Source organism: Balearica regulorum, chromosome 6 (genome assembly GCF_011004875.1).
Source record: "Balearica regulorum gibbericeps isolate bBalReg1 chromosome 6, bBalReg1.pri, whole genome shotgun sequence".
Taxonomy (NCBI): domain Eukaryota; kingdom Metazoa; phylum Chordata; class Aves; order Gruiformes; family Gruidae; genus Balearica; species Balearica regulorum.
Genome location: NC_046189.1, coordinates 21,563,743 through 21,585,523, shown reverse-complemented (window position 1 = coordinate 21,585,523; position 21,781 = coordinate 21,563,743). Strand labels below are relative to the sequence as shown.

Genomic DNA, 21,781 nt, shown 5'->3' with positions numbered 1-21,781 from the left:
CTGTCAGCCGATGTACAGCGATCAGAAAATACCACCAGACACAGAATTTACAGTAAGATTTTTCTGGAAACTATTATCAGGCAGGTCGTGGTGTACAAGCTTCTGAGTTTGACTTGGGCAGTTTCTATGTTCTGACGCTGGAAATAACTGGCAAAGGCAACTTGTGAGCACCTGGAGATACAGACTGAGTTTGCAGATGTCTCCCCAGAATGTGAGTACCAGCACAAAAACAGAACTTGTGTCTACTGTTATAGTGAGCAGTACCCATTACATGCATTTGCAGAATAGCTAAGAGAACAAATTAAGCACTTGGGTTTGAGTGCAGAGACAAGAGAACATTCAGTCCCTTCCTTTCTAGAGTGATTTTAACAAGTATTTCTTATCTAAGCACCTACAGGGTCTGAATAAAATGCTAACTCAGAAATGTTCTTTCCAACATCTGGAATATTTCTCTAGTCCTTTATTTTTATTTACAGGTCAGTCACCTAAGAGTTTACAGGGGTTTATTTCCCTGGGTTTTTTACCGATGCTGTGGTAAAAATCTGAAGCACAAGCCATACGAGGAAAGATATAGTCATGCCAAGAAATCAGCCCCCCTATTGTACCACACTACATTCATGTCCGTGCAAAATGCTGAGTAGGGGAGTTTGGAGATATATTTCTTTTGAGATGATATATTAATGAAGATCTTAAGTCATCTGTTGTCCACTAAACTGAATTATCACCCTGACATTTTTGCACAGCATACGAAAAAGCATTCCTTTTCCATAAGACAAAAACGCAAAGCCCTGCGTGTGCTGGAATAACTCACCTAGGGGTGGGAGATGTGATGTGTTTGTGCCTGCATATTTAATTTGTTAACTGAAGACCAGGGGTTTTGTAGCTCCGGCAGGATGACCAATTATTAAAGTTTGTACTTCCTAGACTCTGGAGAGCTGTTGGGTGATCTGTCAGAGGTTGTCTTGATACATCTAAACCTTCTACTGAGTGCTACATGAATGCTGTTTTCTAAAGAACCCCAGTCCCTAAATTTCCTCTTGGCAGTTCTTCCTCAGCATGCCGGGCAGGTCCCTCTGATCCATTGCAGAGCACTGACTTCTGGCTGTTTGCACTGCCAGCACAGTGGCAGATGAAGGAATCCAAAGCACACCCAGACCCCAAACCTCAGCCGAACCTGAGGTTCTTTGGCACAACTACTAAAGCAAACTTGCTGAGGGAGTAAAACAGTAACACCCCCCTTCAATACGGTCTATGTGCTTCAGTTTCCTTTAGAGCAGAGGGATGCTGTATTTTGCAGCTGTCTAAGGATCATAAAGGACTCTCGATGTAGTCATGCTGCTTTTCTCTAAAATCAATTGCTTTTATAATGGCATTTGTCTAGGTGTAAGAAGCCAAGCTCTATCCCAAGAGTTCTCATTTTGCCAGGCAAATATAAAAGTTTTAATGGAAAGTAGAATTTGCCTTTAGCTATTTACTGGCTACGTTAGTAATCAGAATTCAGTATTTATGAAGATATATCAATACTCTTGAAATATCATGCTGACATTTTCTCTGGAAACACACTCTCCCACTCCAGGCAGCTATTAAAAAAAAAAAAATCAATATGCCCCTGGAAGACAAGAGGCTTTTTTAGTGCTCCACAATTATCAAACAAGAGATATTTTGTGTAACATTGTACGTTCATAAAACTAGACAATTTTCCTGGAAGAAAACTTTAATTGAGACTATTTCCTTTGATTTGGACCCCAGACTCCTTCCAGCAGCAACGTCACCTAGCAGAATAAATACTGACAGAAAGCTCCAGCAGAGCAAAACCCACCGTGGTGCTCAGCACAAAACATCCATGTGTTATCAGAGAAGGAGCACTGGCCCAGGGCTGACAGGGGAGAGAGCAACAGCCGAGGCTTTGCACAGCACTGCCCTCTCAGCTGTCAACCCTAGAGCCCCTTGTCTTACAGTGCTTCTCTGCCAATTATTGCTACCTAAACACAGGGACTAACACTAACCAGAGCAGTCCTAGGTGTTTCTTTTACAGGAGCCAAATAGGCATCCTGGCCAGATGCTCCAGGACTTCTCCACAGAGCCCAGTTTCAAATTTAACCTGCTTTCCAGTAGCGCAAGCTCACTGCCCACTGCTCCCTCCCTACAGCACAGCCAAGGAAGGAAGGTGTGATTTACAGCTCCTGTTTCTAGTTGGGTTAATCTTTTCCCAAAATTTCTAATTTTTTCATTTAATTTTGTATTGGGATAAAGGTGAATTGAGTCCTAAAATGATATATCAAAGCACTAGCTTGCCGAGTAGCTTGCTGAGGTTTATTGGCATGAGGTTACAAGAGCCTACTGGGATCAATTCCTCTCTCTCTTTGTGTCTAGCTCAGCTCCAAATTGTAAATCAGCAGTCAAAAGAAATGTCATTTACTGGCACATCTTTGCAAATGGACTGGGGCTATCTATGATCGGCAGCTGCTACATCCTGTTTTCAGACTTTATTTTATAGCACAGAAGGCTGAATTAGCCTGAGCTCTTTCACACAGTTTTAATGGCACTTTGTCAGAGCACACTCTGTGAGTCCTCTCAGAAAATAAATGTCACCAACTCAGTGAAACATCACAATGATGATTCCAAAGTGCACACATTCAGGAACGCTGCAATCCTTGTCAGACTTAACGGGGACATACACAGCAAAAAAGCCAAGTAACTAAGTGAAGTACTTGAACTAGAGAGTCAATTACATCAGCCTCAAAACAACAGGCTGCTAAAATAACCAGTGCAGCCCACGAACCAATCTAACACCCCAAAAATTCAATGGGAGCCTCCCTGTAGATTGCAGTAGAAGAAGCAGCAAACTCTCATCTGTGTATATTTGCTTAATGTTTTAAAATCAGAGAGCATTAACCAGTAGCTCAGAAGCCCATATTGACAGCTACTATGTAAAATGAGATCATTAAGTGGCAATGAATGTTGTCGCTTGTTATCATTTATCAGCTATGTGACTGATTTATTTAATGAGAGTCCAACATTCATTCACTATCAGATTCTGAGATTCCTTCCCTTCCTACTTGGTAAGATGTCAGCTAAATTTAGAATTAGAATAAATCCAAATTAATCCATGAACTCAGTAGGAACAAGAACACCAGACAGCCTCTAGCAACCAGGCCTAATACATTGGGCTTCTTTTAATATTCATGTCTTAGGGTAGCAAGGATGTTACATAAAAATCAGCCAAATAAATGCTTAACTTCAGACAGCTGTGAGTTAGAGAAGACCAACCCCTTCCTCTGAGTACTTTCAGGATGTAAAAATAATTCACAAATTCCCTCCCCCTCCCCCCACTTTTTTGAAAGTATCACTTCATTCTTTGAATGCAATCACATTTTAAAGGGCAGATGTCTGCACCTCTACACGAATGTAGGTAAATAAAGCCTAGATGAGTGCTTAGCACCCCTAAAAAAAGTTTCTTTTTAACAGGATTGTGGAAAATGATTGCCAGCCTTCCCATAAATACTGGTTTTAATGAATTATTTTTGTTTAATTCTTGCACAAACCAAAAATACAAATAGACAAACAGTAATCAATCAGGAAGATTTTAGATGGCAAGAACTATATTCTACATTTATAAAAAGTTTTTGTAACAAGCAAACAGTATCCTCCCTACCAGAGTTAGGAAACCTTGTGTTCCTTCTGTGCTTTTTTTTTTTTTTTTTTTTGAGGGCAACATCTCCATGCATTTCCCCATTTCTTTATACAAACACACTTTCTAGAGTATATATTCTATGTGCTGTGTGTCAGCGCTAAACACGCAATGAGGAAGGAGACAGAAGATGCATGCATTGCCCCAAAGTTTATGTTGTCTAAGGGACAGAGAGCAGATCACTCACCATCACACATCACGAGTCACACAACAAATTAGTCATCAGACCCACCACCTCAGCTTAGGCTTTTCTGGTTGTTCTAGGGGTCACAATGCTTCTATGCTACAGATTAGAAGGGCAGCCTGGGTGGCATCATACAGGCAAAGAGAATCGTCCTTCTTCCCAGAGGAATTCCTCTCTCCAGGATTAGCACAAATAATCACTAGTGTCCACAAAAAACCCCAGATGCTACTGTGAGAACTGATGCAGTCATTCCTTTCAGTTGGAAACATCCTGAAAGGACAGGACCGACTAGAAAAATTGGTCAGCAAAACTTGAAAACAGTGGAAATCTATTGAAACAAAGGACAGGGTAGGTTTTGCCAAGGCACATATTATTGATGGATTGCGGTCACATTGTGCCAAAGCTTCCACCCCTGCTCTCCCCTAACTTTCAGTGAGCTAGAAGGGCTGCAACCAGAAAGAAAGCCCCTTATGGGAATTGTGTTTGAGGAAGTTAAGGGGTTGGCTGAGCACATTTGCTTCATTGCATTTCTAGATCATTAACTTATTTGCTTGTAGCTCTTACTTTCAGATTCACTGCACATAGCAATTTTGGCTTCCATACTTTCTCTTATCATTTACTGGCTCATCAGAGACAGTCAGAGAGTGAGAAACCTGAGTGGAAAGCATGTCTTCATAACAGGCTGTGACAACAGACTTGGAAACTCACTGGCTAAATGGCTTGACAAAAGGGGATTTTGTGTCATTGCTGCATGTGCCACAGAAAAAGGAGGCCAAGAGCTACGGTCCTGCTCCTCACTCTCGCTGAAGACAGTGAACCTGAACTTAGCTGACTCCAACAGCATTGCCAGGGCTGTGGTGTTTGTGACCAAAGAGACGACTGGCAAGGGTAAGTGACAATTTCCCAGAAAAATTATTCAATATAACCAAATCTGGTCTAGCTAAAAGTTCTGGTGCCTCTCCCCTCTCTGCAGAGGCATTTTTCATCTTACTGATGAAACACATTCACTCTTCAGTTTTGTAATTTCTCAGTTCAAAGAGATTCTCTCCAGCAATGCTTTTGGGCTTCCCCTCGCTTTCACCAACAGGGGTGCCTAAAAATCTAGTTGCTCAGACTATTAAAACTAGATCACTCCCAGGTGGGTTTTTCAGACTCCTTTCAGTGCAGCTGAACAATCTCAGTGAGGGGAAGGTGCTACCTGGTACCAGAAAAAACTTTCTTGACAATAAAACCAGCCCACCCAATTAAAAATGGCTGGTACAGGGCTTCTTCAGCCCTCCTCTAGTAATCAGAAGAGTGGGGTTTTTTGCATGACTGAGTAAGTCTGACTTTCGCAATGCACACAACAACGATTGCACTGACTTTAACAGTTAAACACTGTTTCAGCCAGTTTTCTTAGAGCTGTTATATAGGTAGCTGTCACTAATGCTATCATACACCTCTGAGCACTTGTTTAAAAGAGAAGTTTGTCCTTGGATACCTATGAGTGGAGTTAAAAAACAAGACAAGTGTTGGTTTTGGCAAAGGGTGATAAAAAGATCTGCGTGGTAAATATATTCAACCATAGCAATACATGTTTCTTTCTCAGCATTGATAGTTGTTAAGGGCCGCCAAAGGGGATCACAGCACTGCAACTACCTGCTGTAACACAGTTATACCAAATATTCAGTAGGCTTGTTAATTAATTCACTAGCTAAAACAGCAAAACGCGTATCTTCTACCAGCAGGACTTTCTCCTCAAAGCTTGTCAAACACTGTTGGCCTCACTATGACAGTTCCAGATCATTCTTGAATGTAGTGATTGAGGATGAGGACAACATAATTATTAGCACTTACCTCCTCCGGCAGGCCCCTGCTTCCAGCTGGTGGAAGGCCACACGTTCTCAGTCAGGGTAGCCACTGCTAATGCTGTCACCTCAGTCTGAGAAACTCTTTATGAGCACTGGACTTTCGGCCTCTCCCTTCAGGCACAGGCTGTCCTCAGCAAACTCTTGGAAGCGTCACTATTTATCTAAAGGTCCTCAAGTAATTTATAAGGTAGTAAAGCAGTATTATCAACACACAGGGTTAAGCTAATATTTTTAGAAGCATTGACTAATTCTGTACATCTGGTTTAGACCTTTAGATCCCAAACCAGAAAAATCAGTCTCTCCACTTTTACGTGGACTACTTGATTTTCACAGGAATGTAAATCCGTATTAGGAGACTACACGCTTGAGCGGATCTGGATAATAAAGCCCAGTATGGCGGCCCATCTCTAATCAAAATAGTTCTCCTTTAATAGTTTACCCATGCTCTAAGAGTCATTGCCTAAGGCCTTCAGCAAAATTTGCCAGGTGTACAGAGTAGATCTTACAAGCACACCCCAGACAACTGTGTTCATCTCACTGAAGTTTTTGCAGACTGTGTGCTTGGTTCCCAATGCTACGTATGAAACTCTAGACTAAGATATTGCCATTGCCACATACTGAAATAAATGGTTTTGTAATCCTCTTAGGGCTTTTTGGCTTGGTGAGCAATGCTGAAGGAACAGCACCTGTAGCACCCACTGACTGGCTGAGGATTGAAGACTTCCACTCAGTGCTGGATGTTAATCTGCTGGGATTGATTGAAATCACGCTCAAGCTTCTGCCACTTCTGAAAAAAGCTGAGGGAAGAGTAGTCAATATCTAGTTAATGCCAAAGGCCTCATGGCTTTTGTAGGAGGTGGCTACAGCCTGTCCAAATGGGGCATGGAAGCTTTCTCTTGACACCTTACGGTGAGTAGCTACAAACACATGCATGACAGATTCCAGATGTGCTGAGGAAGGGTGACTGTATGTTTGCCCCTCTTGTTTTCTCTCTGGAAATCTTGCCTAAAGGGGAAAAGGAAAATAAGAGGATGTTGGTCATTTGTCTTCACAAAGACGAGGAAAGTTGGTTGCAAACCATTCTGAACCCTTATATAAAGAAACTGTATGCCCCAAGGAAACATAATATAAACTAATGGCTAATATACCTGTGGGCCATTCCTTTGCACACTTTGGAATGTAGCTGCCTGGGTCTCTGGAGCTGCCCAGCAAGACAAAGAAGCCATTTTCATCCCAAAGGAATCACATTGCAACTCAAAATTACATAGAGGGAACCATGCTACCAGAAAACATGCTAACCTTTATTGCACTAACATTTAATCACTTAACCATAGCCATTTAACCATATGATAGACAATAAAGTTCTAATCCAATTGAAAATTTTTACTCACTTTTACTTTTTCCCAGGCACTTTAAGAATCTGTTCCTGCTGGAAGCTGAACCGATGCAACAGTATTTGAAATAGTCAAAAGTTTTAGTTTGATAATACATGGCTAAGATGCAGCTGGCGGCTGCATCCTTTGCATCAGTCCAACATAAACCACACAGAAACCTGTGAATCTACCTGATACTGGGTTTTTTTTCTCAGAGTTAATTGCCTGCTGCACTTTTATAGGACAGATACACTGCTATGAAGTTAATTTGAACAGGTCAAAAATATTCTGACATTTGAAGATAAGAATCAAAGTCTCAAATACTCACGTGACAGACTTTCAACTTATGTTTAATGTTTACGCCATTACTGGGTGGTCAGAGATGGCTATTGGGTTTTTTTCTTCTAGGATAGAGATGCAGCATTTTGGAGTTAAAGTAAGCATTGTTGAGCACGCTTTCTTTAAGGCAGGAGTTGTTAATTCAGATGTCGAGAAATACCTCTTAAGACTTTGGAACAGACTAATTCCTGAGATCAGGGACTCTTATGGAGAAAAATACTTTGTTGAATGTAAGTAGCAAAAGGACTGTATGAAAGCTCAGGGGGGATCATATCAATGTATATAAATACCTGAAGTGAGGCTGCAAAGATGACAGAGCCAGGTTCTTTTCAGTGGTGCCCAGGGACAGAAGCCAAGGCAATGGGCACACACCTAAACACAAGATGTTCCTGCTGAAGATCAGGAAACACATTTTTACTGGCACAGGTTGCCCAGGGAGGTTATGGAGTCTCCATCCTTGGAGATACTCAAAAGCCATGTGGACATGGTCCTGCGCAACCTGGTCTGGGTGTCCGAGCTTGAGCAGGGAGGATTGAACCAGAGGTCCCTTCCATCCTCAACCAATCTGTGATTCTGTGAATGTTTGCTGGACTTCATTAATGTTTGTTAAGAATACATAGTCCAGAACAGTCAGCAATGGGTATGTTAGATGAGACCTGTGCTATTAGTTCCCACATGAGATTGGTGAGATGCAATGTCACGCTACCATCCTTAGTCCCTCCATACCTAAGAGGTGAATGACCTAGGGGAATGAATTGCTATGACCATATGCTAAATTTATGGCTTACTGATATCTGAAAAGTTGTGCTGTGTCACACATACTTACTGTGTACGTAACATCTGGCTCACAACATGGGCCGGGGAGGTTTCTGTTTACCAGGCTCTGGGGGTGTTCTGCAGCCTTTCTGGTCTCTGCTCTGCTGTAGCTATACTGCCGTCAGTACTTGAGCCAGTAGTTTAAAGCAAGCCTGAAGCTGTAGCCAAATCATTGAATTTAATGTATCCTCTTGCAGAGAATGTTACATATAAATGCTTTCCAGGTTTATTTTCTTCTTTGCAGATATAAAAGCTCAAAGATCATCAGTGAAAAGACTGTGTGACTCTGATATTTCTAAGGTCATAAAATGCATGGAACATGCCCTGATAGCAAAGTACCCCAGGACACGTTACGCAGCTGGATGGGATGCAAAGTTCTTTTGGCTGTTTCTCTCCTATGCCCCAAGCTATTTATCTGACATGGTGCTGTGTATGACGTTTCCAGCTCCAGCAGCTAGTGGGAGATCAGTTCCTGGAGTTCTAATTAACATTTAGTATTAAACCAGTATCAGCTCTGTGGAAAAAAATATTAATCCTGTCAAAACCAGATGTCCTCCTCTTTACCGGTTACTAGACTGCTTAAATTCCTTTCAGAAGACACATTCTCCATCTCCCACCTCCCATCCCTCCTTACCTGGAATTTCTGAGTTTTCAGACAGGCTTGTAAATTCAGCATGTTTTTGAAGGTAATTTTTTATGCTCAAAAATGATACCTCTATAGGATCTGCATTCATAAAATATTCAGCTACAAAGCTGGTTAATACTACTCACTAAAAATTTTTAAATAAGAAAAAAAAATCACTAAAAGAATCAGTTTTTCAAGTAGACTTCATCAACATATAGGCTGCTAGTGAACTTGAAATAAAATAATAGCCTTTCAGAACGTGTATCTTATACACGTACATTACAGAATGTATTTAGTCAGAATTAGTCATCTGTTTCATGAGGGGTTTGCTCATGGTCATATTCAGGAGTTGCTAAACTTCACAAGCTACTGAACACAAGACATGAAATCAAATAATAACAAAGCCCAGCTCTTGGAACATATTCCAAAAATTACAATTGCAGTATTTGACCACATCTAATCACCTGAGTATTCCACTGTGCAGAGATAAAACAGAAGCTATTTTACAGATATGCAATTACAGGGAATATCAAAAGTACATTGTACTCTGTTATTATGCAAATAGGGTATCCACACTTATATTTTGACTTTCTTCCTAATATTAGTATAGTTTATGTGGAAAATATTAAAAATAATATGCATTCACATTTCTTTCATCCTCAGTGTGCTTTGCAAGTTAAAAGGATGATCATTTCACTCATTAGTTGAAACAGGTCATTAGTGTATGCTATGGCAAATTATTTTGACTGTACAAGTGTGTTCAGAATGGCAAAATGTTAGTTGAGGTTACTGTGCCTCTTGTACGCTATTTCTATCTGTTAAGCTGCTGGCCAGAGGCTCACAAACTGGTGTTCCTAGAGATATTAAAATTGAAAGGGGTAAAGGTTTTATTTGCTAAAGAGCTGCCCTGGTGATTAATCATTAATGTGCAATTCAATTAAGCTTACAAAAAGACCATGTGCAGGTCAGAACTCCAAATGTAAGAAAAGGAGTTTCATCACTCTGTGAGTGTGAGAGGGGGCGTGTGTATGGTTGTACATACACGCAAGAAAGGGACAGAATGTAAAAAGTGTTTAGTAACCTTTAAGTATTTCATTGAGGTTCCATTCTCTGGCAAATGGTGTCAAGAATAAATTTATTTTACTTCATTTCATGACAAATACCTGCAGAGAGATAGTTCTATTGAGCCTGACAGCTGTAAAGAGAATGGGCATGAAAAAGCTTCATGGTGTAATTTATTAGTCTTAGAGTGGCAGATTACAGAGAGGTGCTGAAATCTCTAAAAATCGCCCACCTTTGAAACTGAATGAATCCAGAATTTGAGAATCCAAGCAGGGACTGTACCCATAAGGGAAAAAGAATACAAGTGAAAAATCAAAGTTAGGAATAGAATCTAAAGCTTCTGTTCAACAAAGTACCAAAAATTACACTTTACATAATCAGAAGGGTACATTGTGGTATGCTACTGAGAGGAAGAAGCCCAGTTGAAGCTTAGGAATCCTTCACCATCAGGTATGTTGAACAATCAAATCTACATACCACCTATCTGTACAGTATCCCAGGGATGGTTTTCTTCCACATCTGAAAAGTTAAAATTCTTATAGGGGAAAAAAAGGTCTCTCTGATGCATGACCAACATATTAGCAGTTTTCTCCAAAACAGATTACAAATCTTTCTGTTGACAAAGACTATTCACAACACTGATGCTACTTTTTCCTGTGCTAAATTGCAGCCCTGCCTTCTCTATTTAAAACAAAACCATTTTCAACTGTTTCCTTAAGAACACCCACCTGCCTTTCAAAGAAATCCTTTCTCATAGCTTTACAGATGTGTATGCTGTGTCCCAGATTCTAAGGAATTTTCTACATTAAAGCACTCAGATATGGAAGTTAATTGAACTAAGGTTTTAATCGCTCATGTCCTTACTACTTTGACAGTCAGTCTCTTACAATCAATTATAAGAGTTTCCTGTTTCAAGGACCAGTTTATTTAATGTGTGTAAGGGGCCAGTTTTCACACTTGCAGTGATATGATGTCAGTGATGTAATATCAAGAACTTTAGACAGTTGTGTGAAGCAGTAAGCACTATTCTTATTTATCTAAAGCACTGTTGTTTTCATCTCAGAGTGCGCTAAGTCTCCACAACTGAAAAAAGTACATAGAGCCTTGACACAAATTATGGAATAAGGATGTGATAAAATACATTTATTAGATTTATTCAGCAGCATCATTTTCCAGTTGTCTTTTCTAATCAAAGTACATTACAAAGTAATTATAAGCATTCTAATTAGAAATAGTATGTATTTTGAGAACTCAGATATAAAACAATCAAATAGCAGAGGCCTCAATGATTATAACTTTAGGAATCTTTCAATTATATGAGTAGCTAGCCAGGAATGCTGAATAACATGTTCCTGCAGTGGTACTCAGAGTTTCCTCAAATGGTTCATGTTGGGGAAACTACCTTAGCTAATTAACAGAAAATCTAATAAGATTTACAGTATATTATGATGGAAAGTTATAGAAATAACCAGATAACTACAAAGACTGCATTAGTAGAAATTGTTTCCCTTTCTATTAATGTCCACCTCAGGAAATAAATAGTCAATAAAATTAAATTTTCACATTAAAAAACCTGAATAATTTCTTAAATGAACCAATATCTTTCATGTTTTGCTGTTTGGAAATAAGCTGCTATGGAAATCTACCTACTTCATTTAATAGTACAAATTACTTCCAGAGATTGCAGCCAAGAACAGAGCTATTCCATTGATGAGCAGGAGAAAATCTCATTAAATTAAGTACTCATGGCACTAAAATCTAAATATATCAGATCTTTTTAAGAAGACTATTAATGGAACAGTGTTAATTGAACCTAGAGGAAAAGTATGTGTCTTATGGATTGAGAGGAAATTATTTCATCTCAGCAGTTAAAATATTGTAAGAACAACATTTTGCACAGGTTCATTATTCAGCATAATGATGCTGCATTGACTCTTCCATCTTTTGTTTAACACAAGATAAACAGACACACCCATTTTTACATACACTAGTATATAAAATAGGTGGTAAAGATGCCCAGAGCACCAGTAGAAGTTTTAAAAGGTGCTGTTATAAATATATACTCTAACGATCCTGTAAATCAGTAATGTTCCTACATTTGCCTTGCTTGGTTCTTTTTTAGTTTAAGCATTTATATAATGAATTTATCCCTAAAGATATGACCAATTCCATACAGATTTCTACTAGCAACATCACCGAACAAGATAATCTTTCACAAATTTACAAATGTACAATATATTTATAACATTACTTTCAGACAGCTTCAGTGCAAAGATATACATATAGTACATCATGATAATTGTTCATAAAAATAGAAATTGGCGTTTGTCAAAAAACAAGGCATAGTTTCAACATACATCTCTAGCCATTGTCTAAGAGATGTATATATATTTTTATAAAGCATTTGAATGTGAACCTTACTCTTCTGTTTATAAAAAATATATGTGCAAATGGATGTGTCTAATTTTCCCTAAATCAGTTACCTAGTTATACCACAGAGTCCTCTTTAACAAGATTGGCGGTGTCTTTAAATGTATCCTCTGTTGCTGTATAAGCTAATGCTTGGTCTCTCCTTAGAGTAATCTTGGGAGGCAGTGAAGGAGAAGAAGTAGGGACATTTTCTGTGTCCTGTTGCTGTTCCTTTTCCATCTGAAACAATAATCATAAAAACTGAGTTTACATTCTAATCTACAAAACACGCAGCCTTAACTTTCAGAAATGTACAATAAATATCCAAGTACTTTGCTAAAGTCAAGTGTCATGGTATAAGTTATTTCTGCAAGTCACTGCCTGTAACAAAATTAAATGCTAATTTCACCTCAGAGGGTACAGCTGAGTAAATACACTACTACAAACTTACTCCACACACTGGGACTTCTATTTTAACACTTAATGTCAGCAGTAGCTTGATATGTCTATATGCACGTACCTGAATGCAGATAACATTGGCACTACTGCTGTTTGTAAATAGTTACATTCATTAGTGTCAGGGAAACGAATGCCTGGCTTCCTGACCTTCCTCTCTCACATTGTTCAAGCATTATAAACATAAATTCTTCACAAAAGGCAGCTAGGTTTAGTCACATGACTGTGAAACTGAGGTTCTTAAGTCACTTAGGCCATCTGCAAATTTTAAACTGTAAGATGAAAAGGGCTGGAATTGCTGTCTCAAGTCAGTAGAACTCCAAACCTTCATATCCAAGCCAGGGGAGAATTCCTCCAGCTCGCATACCACCCTCTGGCACACCACCTTAAAAGAACTGTCTCATCCGACTGTATGGATGAAAAAAATAGGGTTGGTATAGAAACAAGACTGCAGTACGCAGAACTATTGAATTTTTGTGCAGTGCTGAAGCCAGGACTGAGAGGGCAGAAATAGACACTTCACTCCCAGTGCAGCACAATAGACTGCCACTTGCGCTGGGTGCCTGAGCTGTACCAGAATGCACCAGCAAGCTGAAACCAGCACCTGAGATCCTGGAGCAGGAGCCGGCGACAGTGCTTGGGCTGGGAAAGCAGAGATGTGGGCAATGCAGCTGTGCTGCCTGAGCTGGATGCCTGTTGAACACCTTATTCTGCACATGACTGCGTAACTTTTCTCAAAACCACTTCAGTCCCACCTTGACCTGGGCTGGAATTGCTGTGCTGCTTCACTTAGCAGCAGAATCTACCCATAATCTTTATCCTATGAAAGCAAGAACAAAGTCCACCAGTACATTAGCTGAAAAATAGAATTATACAATATTAAGCAATACCTCCGCATATATCGGGTTTTCAAAATTAGTGTTTTGTTTCATTTTTCTCTTGAAGAAACTCCACTTTGATTCCTGAAACATAAAAATTATTCACTTTACACATTTTTCTCACAACTTCTCTGGAAACTGACATCACTTTCGTTGGATTTCACATGCACTGACTACTAAACTCAGTGATTTCAGCTGGATGGTCTTACATTACCATGTTGCAATTCTAAGCATGGGACCTAACTTTCTTTTCTGGTAGATCACCAGTTACGGTTATTTTACCTAAAGCAGTATTCACGAGGCTAGGCCAGAAGGCAATAAAAGTGACTAAATTAATTCACAGAGGCCTGTTGTCCCAGACAAATAGGTCAAACAGGAAAAAACTGTCTTGAAAACAATGCAAGATAAATTAACTGAGGGATATGAAACTACAACAACAGGTTGGCAGAGCTGTCATTTCAAAGCTCAGAGGTGCTTTTTAGTGTACAATGTGTGAAAATAGTCCTGTAAACAAGCCACCATCAGCTCCTTCAGATGGATTTTAAGACATAAAAATGTATCAATAATCTAGATGAAGTAATACTTTGATCTTGCTTGTTAAAAACAAATGAGGCAGCTTCAGAGGATTTCTATGTCCTACCTGAGGTGCATCTGTACTCTGAGGGGGTTCCCTTGGACTAGCAGATATCACAGAGGCATACACAGGATTTTCAAAGTTTTCATTTTCTTCACTACCAGCTGTTGCTACCTGTAGGAGAAGAAGGAAAATCAACGTACTTCAAAGAAGAAAAGGTCATAGAGGAAAATGAAAGATGGAAAGTCAAGTCTAAATTTCTTTTACATGCGTTGGCTGAACGACTGTAACCGCACTGACTGTGCTGGCTCCACCATCTCTGGTTGCATACATTGGATTTTCAAATGTTATCGGCTGCTTTCCAGACTCCACTGCAAAGTTTTCATTCTATGAAGGAAAAAAACCTCACAACAAACAAACAAAAAAACCCAAACAAAACTGCAGTGCAATAAACACATCCATATTCCTAGGAATTAATTTATAGTCTAGTTTTTCATCTCAGGAAACAATGTATGTTTATGTTCACATAGGCTTAGACAAAATCTAGTTTCTGTTAAAATCATAATGTTTGCCATCCATTATTTTACTCCCTGGCTTAGCCGCCTTGACCATTGATTGTTCCAATGTTACCCCATTTCCTAGCGGGACAAAAAACCCCCTACATTTCAATAATTGACTCAAAGTGTTTTATGATGAGGAAAAATGACTCTCACAAATCACACATTCAACCGGGAAGAGATATAAAAGGAAGCATAATTCAAAAATAACTATTTCACTTTAGAGACTTCAAAATTACATACAAATTAATAAGCACTATCTGAAATATAAAAGAATGAGATTCGTTCATTCGGTCCCAGCAGGGAGATTACTATATTTTTTGAGTAAAGCAGTAAATGCATCCCCTCACTCATAACATATGAGTTATATCAGAAATAAAGTGTTTCACAGTTTTTAGCATATCTCTTATTATAAATCAATATTTTGTCCATGCACGAAGACCACTGTGGGGATAGCAGCTACTTCACACATATTGCCAGACCCTGAGCCACAGCTACGGTGCTCGCAGCAGGTGGGCAAAGGTGCTGAGTTAAGTACTTCTTAAGAAAATATTCAGTGCCGCAGAAGGCTAGCCACCTGGGGCTAACCAGCTAAGCATCAACAGGTAGAAGAGTAATGAAAACAAAAACTCCACCTAGACTCACTACTTCTGCTCCTTGTCACAGCCCCATCACAGGAACAGTGAAGAATAACAGGGGATAGTACATCAGCTAGTTCTTTAAACCTGCTTCATTTCTACAAACTACTGCTTCATCCCATAAGGATCCAAGCATATGTGATGTTACAATTTTAAGAGGCACATCCCACAGTTGCCATAAATCAAACCCTTGGAATTCTTTCCCAGTGAAATATACAATTATTTTTTTTAGACTCTGAATACATAGGGAGAATTAACACCACTTAAGTATAAATAGCCTGTGGCTAGACCTGTTATTAGCAATGTAAAAACTGCATCAGTTGGACTTCAGTATGTCAGTATTAGGCTAGAAAATGGAAAGTATCATAAAGTTTTTCATGCATTAAAAAGGTTTGAGGTAATATTCAAGCCTAAAGCTATTTTCCCAGTGTTTACTGAAATGTTCATATGGTTGTTTCATACACAAGCTGCCTAGTTTTAACAAAGAGTGTGTTTCTTCATCTAGAAAAATGTTATATACATGTATTACGGGCTTATTTGAAACTGGCTGTTTCATTTCATATTAATTTACTGTCAGTTCAGTCTGTAATTTAACTTTAAAAGTTTCAGAAGTTTCCAGCATAGACTTTGCAGCAGGTGAGCGGTTAGAGCCAACATGGCTTCACTAAGGGCAAATGGTGCCTAACAAATTTGGTGGCCTTCTACAACAGGGTTACAGCATTGGTGGATAAGGGAAGAGCAATTGGTATCATCTACATGGACTTGTGCAAAACACTTGACACTGTCCTGCACAATATCCTTGTCTCTAAATTGGATGGACCACTCAGTGGATAACGAATTGGCTGGATGGTTGCACTCAAAGAGTTGTGGTCAATGGCTCAATGTCCAAGTGGAGACCCGTGACGAGTGGCATTCTTCAGGGGTTGGTATTGGGACTGGTGCTTTTTAACATCTTTGTCAACGGCATGGACAGTGGGATTGAGTACACCCTCAGCAAGTTTGCCGACGACACCAAGCTGTGTGGAGCGGTCGACATGCTGGAGGGAAGGGATGCCATCCAGAGAGACCTTGGCAGGCTTCAGAGATGGGCCCATGTGAACCTCATGAAGTTCAACCAAGCCAATGAAAGGTCCTGCACATGGGTTGGGGCAATTCTAAGCACAACTATAGGCTGGGCAGAGAATAGAGAACAGCCCTGAGGAGAAGGACTTAGGGGTGGTGGTTGATGAGAAGCTCAACGTGACCCAGCAATGCATGCTTGCAACCCAGAAAGCCATCCGTGTCCTGGGCTGCATCAAAAACAGCGTGACCAGCAGGTTGAGGGAGATGATTCTACCCCTCTATTCTGCTCTTGTGAGACTCCACCTGGCGTTCTGCGTCCAGCTCTGGGGTCCCCAGGACAAGAAAGACATGGACCTGTTGGAGCAAGTCCAGAGGAGGGCCACAAAGATGATCAAAGGGCTGGAGCACCTGTCCTATGAAGAGAGTTGGGGTTGTTCAGCCTGGAGAAGAGAAGGCTCCAGGGAGACCTTAGAGCAGCCTTCCAGTACCTAAAAGGAGGCCTACAAGAAAGCTGGAGAGGGACTGTTTACAAGGGCATGCAGTGATAGGACAAGGGGTAATGACTTTAAGCTGAAGGAGAGTAGATTTGGATTAGATATTAGGAAGAAATTCTTTACCATCTGAGGGTGGTGAGGCACTGGAACAGGTTGCCCAGAGAAGCTGTGGTTGCCCCCTTCTTGGAAGTGGTCAGGGCCAGGCTGGATGGGGCTTTGGGCAACCTGGTCTAGTGGACAGTATCCCTGCCTGTAGCAGGGGGGTTGGAACTAGGTGATCTTTAAGGTCCCTTCCAAACCATTCTATGATTCTATGACGTGCTTATTATTCAAACATAACTGTGATCTGTTTCCTGTAAGTAAAATGTCTTTTGTACATTGTACTTCTTGTGGTAAACAGGGGATTTTTTTTTCCATGGAAAAACTATACAATACAGGAAACACAAGGATGTGCTATTTCTCTGATGTGCATAACAAAATATGGATGAAGTAGACTTACACTTTATGATGTCCCCAAAACTATTCAACATGATTTGTTTAAACTTGCTAAAATAAGAAACTGTCCAATTTATCGTTTGTTGTGCAAAGTAGTGTATCCTGTGGTTAGGCCTGAGTTTTACCTCTGAAGTTTCTAACATACAGCCTGGATCTGAAACCCACACATTTTAACCTGTTCTATGGAACACAAAGGCCCTCAACAAATTTCTTATTACAATATTTTTATTTATTTGCCTATTCATTCCCCATATATTCCATGAATATGCTGAAATAGGAAAGGGGGTAGTTGACTTAATTTCTACCACATAAATATTGAGAAAAGTCACATTATTTTGAAGAACAGCCTGCATTTGTCATTGCCTTCAATTTACAAAAATATTTTTCAGAAAATTATCAGTTAATGTTCACTTCTTTTTCTAGAACACATCATCTCACTATATTTTTAAATAAAAGTTTTCCCTCTATCAGCTAAAAGTGACATTAAAAGAACACAGTTTTAAAAAATTGTTTCAGAATAAACCTTACCATTTGCATTGCTCTGTCTATAGCAGAGTCTCCTCCAAAGCCAGAGACTCCTATGTCCATACTCACATCTGCTCCAGATCGGAAAGTTACCCCATTGCCATTTTCAGTAGATTTTACAAGACTGCTTAGACTAAAACAAACAAACAAACAAAAAAACAAAAAAACACCAACAAAAAAACCCCCAACAAATTACACAGAAAGAGCTTATAAAACAGATTCTTCTAGTTGTTCTTCTAAGTATAATTATAATTTGGAATATTTGCTGGCTATAATTAAGCTAGTGAGGGCACTAGAAGTAGTATTTCTGCATTAGTTCAACAGGTTTTTTTAACCTAAGTTAGCTGATTCAGAATGATCTTGACTTATGTGTGCTCCTGTAGACAGCAAATGAACTCAAGAACTACAATTCCCACAAATTTACCTACATTTTGACTACTCTTACTTCAGTGTTGATTTACAAATGCATGAATGCACTCAGTTATTCAAAATCATTAAAACTGATTTTTTAAAAAATGCAGCTGAAATGGCATACAAATTGGTGCTATAATTCCAACAACACCTATACTAAAGACATTCATGCATGCAAATCATCAAGATACCTACAAGATACTGTTTTCATATAAGCAAATGTTCACTCTGCATATAGATTTACAGTAACCACAAATGCACATTAGATTTGCATGGGAAATAATTGGAAATGAGCTGAAAGAACAGAGTCAGGCTCAAAATAGTAGGAGCAGTGAAAGATAGTAGTGAGTAGCCAAATACAGGACCTTCCACACAGAACTCTGAGCGTCCAACTCCCAATCCACTGCAGAGATAACCTTTCGATTAATTTTGTCAAATTTGCCTAACTTGAAGGAAGACAGAAGCATTGAAATAATCTTTCCATTCATGTGTCCTCATTGGAGCTGGCTTGTGCTAAAACTCTTGCCTACAGCTGGTGTATTGTGCACACACTTTACCAGTTGGCCCCATAGGCATCAGCTGATTCAATTTAAAAAACATAAATCTTAGCTATGATTCCTGTACATGGACAAGTCCCACATTAAGGCTAACAGCTAAGCTATAGGCTTAAGTTAACTCTGCAGTAAAGGTACAAGTTAACAGTTTAAAGGATTGAGCAATGGCAGTACTAAGGCATATTCATGGCAGAAATGAAAACTGTGAATCAACCTCACAGACAAAAACCCTGACATCTCCATTTCACACAGCCTTGTAACTTAGATGAGAAGTATTGTTGAACAGTAAAGTTTCAGCCAGTGCATTGAAATTTGTGTTTGTTCACTATCTGACAATGCAGAAAATTTCCATTCAAGAAAGCAAGAAACAGGCAATCTCACTAAGCAGCTTGGAGATCTCTTACAAACTCTTTGTCCTGCAGGATTGATCCACACAAAAATTTTACCCCAATTTAACTACATCAAGTCATAAATAAATGTAATTAGTTCAGTGTAATCCTAGAGAAACCAATTATAGCTACATTGACATTACTAATTACAATTATTTAATTACACTGATTTGAGAGCTACTACTGACAAATTGGTGCAAAAACTACGAAGATGCAGCTTCATGCCTCTAAAAACACATAATTTGCTTAAAGCTAAAAGAATTTTGAAGCATCATATTCTGACATATTTTTTAAAAATATTTTTTCTTCATCTTCATCTGATTTAAAAAATCACATATTTTTGCATGATATTTCACAAAGCTGTTTTTCACTGGACAGTACGACTGTCAGGAGAGCAGGAACTTACAAAAAGCCCAGATTTCTCAGGCACCACAAAGAGACAGAAGATCACTACACAGGCCCCATATTATTTTTAAACAGATAAATACAGCGTGGCAGATAAGCTCAGCATTTCTATGTTAAAAAGATTTCTTTGCCAGAATCATCTTCTGACAAAGTTTTATAAAACATTAAAACATATGTAACTATGGTCTTTTGTATCTTTTGGAACTGAATATCCAGTTCCAGATCTGGTAAACAGTCTTCTATATCGCTCATTATTTAGAGCTAATTTAGAATGTAGAAGAGTTTTACAATAGTCCTTTGTTAAATAATGATCAGCTATGGTATTGCTTGGAATCAAAAACTTGCTGGAATTGCTGCAACACTGCACTTGCCATATTCCAACAGAATAGGCACATGGCAAACAAACCGGATTTTTCAAAAATATTTAAGATCAAACATACGTTTTCAGTGCACAGGCACTATGAAAGCCTTCAAAACATACCTTGGTAGTTTGGGAAGCGCTGGTAAAAGGGAGCCTGTTCGTCTGTAGTTAAAAAAGCCTCCAACCGCTAATACTCCAATTATTATGATTAGTATGACTGTCAGCAACACTGCTACTGCTGCTATCAAAGACAGAACAATAAACAAACATTCAAGCAAGCATAGTTCAGTGCAAAAAAGAGCCCAGAGAATTATAAGCTTGACCCTGAACAGGTATCATAGTGAGGTATTATACATTCCTTAGCTCAAAATATCAAGTGAAATATATACTTGAAGCTTACTTGTTCCAGGAGGCACTCCCTTTGACAATCCTATTTCACAATAATTCCCAGTGTAGCCATAAGAACACCTGTAAGAGTAAGAAGGACAGGTGACTGAATGGCTTTTACGAAGTCTAGGATATCAGCTTTATTATTATATTCTGTAATGTCTACATGCCATTACTCCATGCTCAGTAATTATATACTTCACTGATAATAGAGATGTCTGCTATCTTAAGAGAATTAAAAGTGGAAATAAAAAAGTGCAGAGTCAGAAAACTAGTCATTGAAGTCAAAAGATTTGGTTTCAGCAGAGCATCAGTGGCACCTACTGGCTGTTCCAAGATACATTTACCGAGCATTACAATTTTTTGGCATAGCCTTTTACTAGAATCTTCAGTAGTTTGCCTTTCTGGGTTTTGTGTTGTTTATTGGGTTGGGGGGGGGGGGGGGGTTGTTGCTTTTCTCCCCCCAAACTGATGCATTTACGTTGCTTATTTGCTGATATTTTTTTGCATATATGTGTTTTTCTGTGATTGTTACAAACATGCTATTGCAGATGTATGACATCTTCTCAAGCATTTCCAACACATTTCCATGACTTCTGTTTTGTTGTGTACCCTAACAACATACTGACTTACTTGCATTTTGGAAGCCCACTTTCATCTAGATAGCACGTTCCTCCGTACATGCACCTGCATGCTGGTGGCATTGTGGGAGGGGATTCAATAGCTGCAAAATTTGAAAGCCACATATATGTTATCAAGACATCTTCAACAAAAGAAATATTATCAGAGAGCATTTTATTTATCTCTAAAGAACTTGCACATGCAAACTCACAGGTTACTTTTCAGAAACTTTGCTTTTAATAGTACATGCGTTTGTTGCACTTGTATTTATTCTTCTGCTAAATTAGCTTATTTTAATTGAAGTAAAACCTATTCTCAGAAAATAACAACTTATTCAGCAAAAGTAGGCAGAGACAACTCAAAAGCTGTGTGTCCCAACACTTTCTTTTGCCTGGGCAACACAGCCCATCACCACCCTACAAATTTGTCCATTCAGAAAGCAGCAATACTTTATCTCCTTTGCCCAGACTCTTCCATCCAACCAGCTCAAAGTTGCACAGAGAAGGGCAAACTGTGATGCATTTACTTATGAAGAAAAGCAGTAGATGGAAATGCACATACAGGAGGGCCCTCTAAACTCTCATACATCCTGACAGTGAGAACAAGAGAGAAATCCAAAGTCCTC

At 39.2% G+C, this 21,781-nt stretch overlaps 2 protein-coding genes and 1 pseudogene across 5 annotated transcripts in view; 2 read left to right on the top strand and 1 right to left on the bottom strand.

The window, feature by feature from the left end:
- The window catches only part of LOC104632426 (dehydrogenase/reductase SDR family member 9), a 34,487-nt gene extending 32,624 nt beyond the window's left edge, over positions 1-1,863 (top strand). Inside the window, exon 7 of the mRNA XM_075756738.1 lies at positions 81-1,863. Coding sequence (XP_075612853.1) covers positions 81-135 — 55 coding nt within the window. The 3' untranslated portion in view covers positions 136-1,863. The remainder of the gene's footprint in view (positions 1-80) is intronic.
- Positions 1,864-4,115: 2,252 nt separating this feature from the next.
- LOC104632427 (retinol dehydrogenase 7-like) lies at positions 4,116-8,991 on the top strand (annotated as a pseudogene).
- Positions 8,992-11,054: 2,063 nt separating this feature from the next.
- LRP2 (LDL receptor related protein 2) overlaps positions 11,055-21,781 on the bottom strand; it is a 130,880-nt gene continuing 120,153 nt past the window's right edge. For 2 of the 4 annotated variants that reach the window (XM_075756724.1, XM_075756726.1), the window contains 8 exons: positions 21,169-21,259; positions 20,549-20,616; positions 20,269-20,389; positions 18,032-18,161; positions 14,525-14,644; positions 14,324-14,431; positions 13,696-13,767; positions 11,055-12,589 (listed from right to left, as the gene is read on the bottom strand). In XM_075756724.1, coding sequence (XP_075612839.1) covers positions 12,428-12,589; positions 13,696-13,767; positions 14,324-14,431; positions 14,525-14,644; positions 18,032-18,161; positions 20,269-20,389; positions 20,549-20,616; positions 21,169-21,259 — 872 coding nt within the window. In that variant the 3' untranslated portion in view covers positions 11,055-12,427. The remainder of the gene's footprint in view (positions 12,590-13,695; positions 13,768-14,323; positions 14,432-14,524; positions 14,645-18,031; positions 18,162-20,268; positions 20,390-20,548; positions 20,617-21,168; positions 21,260-21,781) is intronic. The other 2 variants (XM_075756725.1, XM_075756727.1) reach the window with 1 other exon arrangement.